The sequence below is a fragment of the Sinohyriopsis cumingii genome, chromosome 8 (assembly GCF_028554795.1).
Source record: "Sinohyriopsis cumingii isolate HCF-2022 chromosome 8, ASM2855479v2, whole genome shotgun sequence".
Taxonomy (NCBI): domain Eukaryota; kingdom Metazoa; phylum Mollusca; class Bivalvia; order Unionida; family Unionidae; genus Sinohyriopsis; species Sinohyriopsis cumingii.
In genome coordinates this window covers 89,549,868-89,558,038 of record NC_142968.1, presented here as the reverse complement: position 1 = coordinate 89,558,038, position 8,171 = coordinate 89,549,868, and the positions used below count along the sequence as shown (strand labels likewise).

Genomic DNA, 8,171 nt, shown 5'->3' with positions numbered 1-8,171 from the left:
ATGAAAACTGCAAACACTGAATACGGACATACAGTACATAAACATCAGGGAAACATAAATACGTTTCTTTTTTGTTTTCTTTACTTTGGAATATGAATTTCCCTCTTGTCATTCTACGGTATTATATATACCTCTTGTCAGTCTACCGTATTATATACATCTCTATGCAAAGTGCTACAGATATATATATATATATATATATATATATATATATATATATATATATATATATATATATATATATATATATATATATATATATGTATATGTGTGTGTGTGTGTGTGTGTGTGTGTGTGATAAGAACAAAACTCCGGTTTCGCCATTCTTTTAAAAGAATTAGTAGGGACAGATATCGGAGAGCACCAACAAAAATGAAAGTGTAACAACAGTGTTTAGGATCTTACATGGGCCGGTCCTAACGTGAACCTGTGATAGCAATGCTTCAACATTGTATAATACACACATACCATACACAGGACAATACGAGATCCCTGTCCAGGGTCACAAGCAAACAGGGACAATGACATGGCAATCAGCCAAAGACGTTTGTGTCGGTTGAGGGAAGAATGTCATCAAAAATAATGAAATTTACTACAAATAGGAAGGACCATAACGAGGCCATATGAATACGACACATCTAAATATAATAAAAACGAAAAAATAAAAGGTATAGAGAAATCCCTGAACCAAAAATTTTGTTCTAAATAAATTGTTATCATCAAAATATTCTTTTTCTGGGTGAGTTTTTGCGGAAAAACAAATACATACTTGTCTTTAGGGGATACTAATACACATAAAAGCTTTTATAAATTTTCTAATGCCATTGGGAGACACTCCAAAGGCCGATAACTTAACATAGCTAAAGAACGGAGACGTGCCCACAAATTAAATGGCATTTTCGGACTGAAATTGAAGGAAATCAACCAGGTAAATATACTGAGTTTTTTGTGAAGTTGGACATCATTAAATGCCGGACAGATGGCTGTAAAACCCTACGCTATATTGTCACAACCTCTCTACAGTATTAGGACTAATACAGCAGAAAGGTGGACATTTACATTTTGAATGACTCACGAGCGCACAATCAGCAATGCCGACAGACTAAATACACGAATAAATCAAGATAAAATATATAACAATTTAATCAATATTAATAATAAATAAAACTGTTCAAGTAATTTCTTGATATAAATCTTCCAATTACACTTCACTGATAAATTAATACATGAATTAACCTGTTAACAAATGCCTTTATTTCATCATATGAGAATTAACGTCCTAATGTGAGTCCTTTTAGTGAGTAGTCCCTTGAACTCATCTGTATTCGTTCTTTCTTCTTCTACTCTCCCTTCTTCCTCCCTCTTGCACTCGTTCTGTGCTACGTCTTGTACCATTTCCCCTTCTCCTGCACCCTTCGTGTGCTACTCCTTGTACTCCTCCCTTCCGCACCCCTTCTGTAATAATTCTCATACTACATCCTTCCCTCTCTCAAGAGTTTAGTACCGTTTCTTACGTGCACCCTGGGAGCTTCCTGAAGAAAATATAAGGGACGTACATCCATCCTGTTCTTCCTATACACATCCTCGTAATCTACCACTCTCTCACGGACTTCTCGTCAGACAAATGTCGAAAACTTTACCAGGCCCTTCTCACATACTGAAGTCTATCATTCCATACACACCTTGCTCTACATACAAATACTATTATTTACAAAGTTCGTAACACACGCACACCGTCTGAATGTTATATTCTGACACAGCAATCTACCGTTGTTACGGTAATCGTTCACATTGCCTGTGTCCTACGAATAATATAATGATACATAGAAATATGTAACTACATATGCATACAAATCCACTGTCTACCTCGCATAATTCTCAGTCTACATATTGATAAATGCAAATACACATCCTAATTCAATTTTCTAATAGATTCAACTATATGCTATGATGTAATATTCTCCAGTAATTCGACGGAAAGTTATGTTCTATTTTAAATAAAATAGCTATACGTTATAATACACAATCTATTAATTTCCTATCAACACAAATCAACACAAATATTCGGCTGAGATATTTCCTGCCTGTAAAAGCTTTCTATTCTTTCACATCTAAAGTTATCTCCCCTCTCTCACGCTCGGAGTGGTCTTTTCCCCGAGAATTCTTTTTGATACTTCCTTGAATACTCCGCTCCTTTCAAACTTTATAAATTTTACACAGGTATGGCTAGATATTTCATTGTCCCCTTGTCTGTCTGAGACATTAACTCCTCATACTGGTAGATTTTTATATTGTTCTAATTCCGATTGACTCGTACGTTTCGTTTGATGGCCGGCGGCGCTTGGCACAAGTCTTTTCACATGCAACTGTGAGAGCAGAAATCTGACATTCTTAGCGAAACAAAGAGCTTAATTTCTTTTGAAGCGACTAGCCGACTCAACCGTCTAATTACTAAATAAACACATAGCCGACGATCTTTTGTTGGCCTCGCACCCTTTAGCCGACTGTTATAAACACTGCGTAGCCCTTAGCCAGCAGGAAGTTAAAATTATGGAGGCAAAAATGACAAAATTCTGACCATTTCCTCACATATATGATAGATAACTGAAATCGGGTCCCAGTTACAGTAAAATTATCATTTCGTCTCCTCGGATTGAGATGTTATATTGTCTTCCTCATATCGGAGGAAAGCCTTTAAATTTCCTCATAGATAAGGGAAAGTCTGCAATCTAGAAGGAAAAATATTAAAACTCTTCAAAATTAAAAGGAGGCCAAATCCGGACTCTGCTATTGAATTACTCCGTTCCATTGTCTCCGAACAAATGATATACATGTATTTCGACATTTCAGTAATATAGTCACTTGCAATTTGAATCTAACATATCATACTAAATCATCTTTTATACCCTCAAGAGTTGCCATGTGCAACAATACTGAATTGAATATACAATGGAGCATGGCTTACGGTGCTTGAAAAAAAGTGTTGATTTCCAAATACCGAATCCAGTAAAATGCATAGTCTTAGTCCAGTCGAGTCTTACATATTATTCATACTTGATTGCAACATTGCACATTAAACGTTTATTTTGTTGTGTTCAATTCGTTGACGCACGTTTTTGTTTCTACGATAGTATATAAACCACTCTAAATTTCTTCATGTTCTGTCCCAAGTATAGTCAGCAACGAGTTGATGATACAAATAATTAAGGTAAGTGCCATATCCGACTGTTAGCTTATAGAGTTATTGCTTTGGGGGAATGGCGATGCAAAGGAAAAATACAGAATTTTACAACATGTATGTAAATATATAACATACTGGAATGTTGGGGTTAGCTATTAGGTTTTACGGATGTATGACTCGCCACCGTTGCTTCTATGTGCGGCGCCCATGTAATGGAATGGGTTGAAATATTTGCATGATGTAGGCAGAGGGCCAATTAAGTTCTTAGAACTTGGCTCAATCCCACTGTAACACAATATGACAATAAATTATGTTTCAACTGACCGTTGGTGCTGCTGAATATACTGTGAAGAATTGTTGTTACCAACCAAACAATAAGAAAAATATTCAAAACTCTAAACTTAAGTAAGAAAAAGAACACTTAAGATGTTTTGTGAAACTGGGGCCACTTCGGTTCAGTCTCAAGGTTTGGAGGAGGAGTCTGACGGCATATACACAATCGATACCTAAAACAATCTTGTCTCGAAGATAAACTGACGTCTCGTACTACACTAATGTTTTGGTCATATAATTCAAAACAAGTTTTCCTCGCGTGATGCTATCCATAACTGTCTGATCAATATCCTGCCAGGTCAAAAGTGAGAAGCCACCTGAGCAAGAAAAGTCATTTAGCAGAGTACATGATTTCAAATGGTAACTGCATAGATTAAGATGATTTTCAAGTTCTATTGTCTATGTGCACTAATGAATATACTGATTGTAGTTAAAAATTATGTTATGTATATCTATATTTTGTGTAAATTTTGGTACATGGTTGCATCTTTTTGTTCATGGTTATAAATAGCAGTGATCCTCTATAAACAACATAATACGTAGCTTATATTTTTTGTCTATGGGTGTAGATTATATTTTTTAGATATTGAGTTATAAATAGGTGTTTACAAGTTAAATTCAACCTACATATTGAAACTGTTGACACACTTGAAGTAATTTCTCATTGGCTAGTGAGATCAGGTGGGTTCTTACAAGAATTAGGTTATTTTCCATTGGATTGGTCCGTCACTTGAATTCTTTTAGGACGTAGGTTCTTCTGAATTGTCACATACCGAGGAGAAAAATGCATTTTAGGGTTATATGGATGTATATAAGTGGATAGATCTTGACATTTATTTTATTCTTATTTCCTATGTTATTGTGTTAATATCCGTCTGCAGATGTGTGTAATGTTGTGTTTATATATAATTTGAGGAGAAAAATAGGTTTGTCATTGGAATTACAAAGTGCTCATTGGACTAAAATAGTATTTCTGGACTAGTGTGAATTTATTCAAAGGAGTTCTGGATAGTGTCATTCTGATACAACAGGACTGATAGCAAACAAGTACATTCGAAGATCTGGAATTCATCTGGAACATTCGATTGTTTTGGACTCGTGTATAACGTTTTATGATTATTTTTGACTGAATTCATAATACTGTAAATTCCTCTTAAATGTTGATTTGTTAACTTTTGTAATTAAATTATTTGTTAAGTTTCACACGACGAGAGTTCATAAACGTTATTGGATAGTATTGTACTTGTCAATTCTCTTTTTTTGTATGTACAGTCTGTTAAGTATTTGCTATACATGTGTATGTATGGAGCAGCACATATGCATATCCGGTAAATGGAACGTGGACCGTATAAATCCAATAATGTGTAATTTCGTGTATGCTTAATTGCATACTTTTAAATTTATCAGGCCGAAATTATTAAAAACATAAGTATATGAATTATTATATTGTTTGCCTTCAGTTGTTAACATATCACTGTACGGAATTAATTTTATCAAATAACATTGAAAATGTGCAGCGTTTACAACGAATTTAATAATTACCTGTTGGTTTAACACGTAAGTTAGGAACTACTCACGTATGAATTTGTTTAAAATTAGTATTGATAATTATACTTTTGATTTTTTAATATATGTTATTTCTATATTAAAAGAAATACGCGAGTTGCACGAATCTACAATTTAAGATGTGTAAGTACAAAGAGCTTAATAGCTGACCACTACATGTTTTTTTTTTAATTTATTTTTTTGTAGGACCGAACGTCGGGGAGGGAGAAATTATTATTCCTCAATATTGTCCAATTGAGACCTTAAAATACAGGCGATTGCTTACAAAAGAGAGAACACCTAGAATATACTTGTAATATTATCTTTCTATAAGATCTGCCTTTAATTTAGCTTTTAACGAGTTCGTTTTCTACATGGTTGCTTAAACGGGAGTTTTCGTGTCACCCCTTCTCCCTGGAGTGGAGCCCGTGCAGAAATACTAGACAACAAATCAAGGGATGCAAACATCTCAAGACACACAACAAATAGGCAACAGTATAACAAACAACAATTCAACAGCTTTTTATTTTCTTTAATTTTTTTATTTCCCTACGTAACACTAGAATCAGCATCCCTAACAATTCTAATGACTCCGAAATTCCGAAACTAAAACAAAAATTTAGCAAATTACCTTTTGAAATGTAGCAACAAAATGCATTTTTTCTTTGTTTTTTTTTCTTAATTAAAAATACATAGTACAACTCTAAAATTAGTTTTATAAATGCCAGTCCACACAGAAACATAAGAGGAGCATTAACTAACAGTTCAACACAAAGTCTAAACATACGCTAGACAATAGGAATATCTCTGGCAGGGATCACTATAAAGACACAAAAGCGGAGAGGAAACCAGCAAAATCAGCCTTGCTTTTCTAGGAGAGCACATATCACATAGAATATTCTTTAGACCTGGCTAGGAAAGTCAAGGAGATCTGGAAACAGAGATCTTTAACAAGTACGAACCTATTACCAAAAATTAAAAAAATAAAATAAAAGAAAATAAGAAAGAAAGGATCAACTCCAATCAAAAACTTTTCCTATAAATTTTTAATAAAATTCTTTTTGATATTTTTTTCCCAGAACCCACAACTACAGGCCTATGCGGGATACATGAACGTATAAAACCCTTTTCAAATCTTTCGGCCACATGGATGAATCCCTCAAAAGCTACTAGCTAAAAGCTGGCGAAGGGCCCATATATATATATATATATATATATATATATATATATATATATATATATATATATATATATATATATATATATATATATATATAAAGAATACAAATCATATGGCGAATAACAATCCTTTCAAGTGCACTGGATCCAGCAAGGGATCACGCGTGTCAGGGATTGATTAAGACAAGTGCAATAAACTGACAACGAACAGTGCGAAACTATTATCTAGCTAGCCTGGGCGCTTTCGACCGCATGGTTTCAATGTTCTAAGGCAGGGGTCGGCAACCTTTTGATAACAGTGTGCCAAAGTAGGATTTCTAATTTATTCAGCGTGCCAACAACCTATATTCCTATAAGTCTACCTGCTCTACCATATTTTTATATATTATATAAGTACTCGTATATATGAAATTACTATTAAAACAAATAAATTTGATCTTGAATTTATTATATTAATGTTTAATTAAAGAAATTGAACAGAAAAACTTCAATTGAATGTAATTAATCTGTATCTCAATTAATGTGAGCCTTGTCCTTGCATTCTCTTGGTTAATTGTTCAATATCAGGTACATATTTGGTCACTTTCAGCTTCACACAGGCTTCTGAGTGTTCAGGTGTTAGGCGACTTCTCTGTGGACTTAAAACAGCTTTCATCTGAGAGAAAATTTGTTCACAAGTATAAGTTGAACCAAAAGCTGAAAGTAGAGCAAATGCAACTTTCTTCAAACAGATGAATGCTTCAGGGAGGGATGTCCAGTAGTTGAGAATAGCAGCTGACTTTCGTCAGCAGTTTCCTTCCAGAGATTTCCGCAATTCGGCAAATTTTGATGTCGATAATTCTGATGTCTTAAATTCAACATGCTGCATTTCAAAATCGTCAATATCCATCCACCTAAAAAGATCCAGATCTAATTGGGTAGTAGTCAGATCAAGCAAGTCAGGCTTGATGAGGTATGAAAATATGGGTCCATGAATTTGAAAGTCTTGACTTCGTTTAGCAAACTCCACTTTGAGTGCTTCAATGTACTTCTGAAGCTCATCTATATTCACTGTAAATCGATCTGAATGAGCCTTCACATTTGGGAAGTACTTGAATGTTTTGGCGTTGATATCACGGCAAAATATGTCCAGTTTCAACGCAAATCCTTTCCAGTAGCCAAAAAGATCAAGTACTGTTTGACTCTGTCCTTGTAAATGCAAGTTCAACTGTGTCGTTATGTCTGTCAGAAACATCAGCTTCAACAGCCAGTCCTCATCATTCAATTCCGGAAAATGTTGTTCTTTTTCATCAAGAAACACCTTAATTGCTTCCAGACAAGAAACGAATCTATTCAAGACTTTACCTCGACTAAGCCAGGGAACATTGCTGTACAACAGGAGATCTGCATATTCACTCTCAATTTCTTGTAGAAGAGACTTGAATTGCCTGTGAATCAATGAAGAGCGGGAAACTATAAAGTTGACTATCTTAACAACAGTTGTCATCACAGAGTGCAAGTCCAATGATGAGATCTTTGCACACAAACTCTCCTGGTGTAAAATGCAATGGAAGTTTAATAGTCGACGTCCAACGTGATTCTCAAGAAGTGTGACAAATCCTTTCTTTTTGCCAACCATTGCAGCAGCACCATCAGTTGTTACACAGAATAATTTATTCAACTGGATGTTCTGATTTTTTAAATAGCTTACGAATGCAGTCAGAATGTCCTCTGCTTTGGTTGTATCATGAAGAGCTAACAAGCAACACAACTCTTCATTAATACGATTATTTTCACAATATCGTGCGACTACAGCTAGTCGTGACAAGTCATTCAAGTCAACGCTTTCATCAAGAGCGACACTAAATACAATAGCTTGATTTAATCCAGTCGTTTGTTTAACTGTAAAATTTTCAACCAAATCAGTTATGCGCCTCTCAGTTGATCTTGCGGA

The 8,171-nt window shown here is 34.7% G+C and overlaps 1 protein-coding gene across 1 annotated transcript; it reads right to left on the bottom strand.

Annotated features, from left to right (window-relative positions):
• Positions 1 to 7,022: 7,022 nt before the first annotated feature.
• LOC149794113 (general transcription factor II-I repeat domain-containing protein 2-like) lies at positions 7,023 to 7,724 on the bottom strand. The gene has a single exon (XM_089969086.1). It carries the CDS (start codon positions 7,722 to 7,724, stop codon positions 7,023 to 7,025), a length of 702 nt encoding a protein of 233 aa, XP_089825212.1.
• Positions 7,725 to 8,171: the final 447 nt, after the last annotated feature.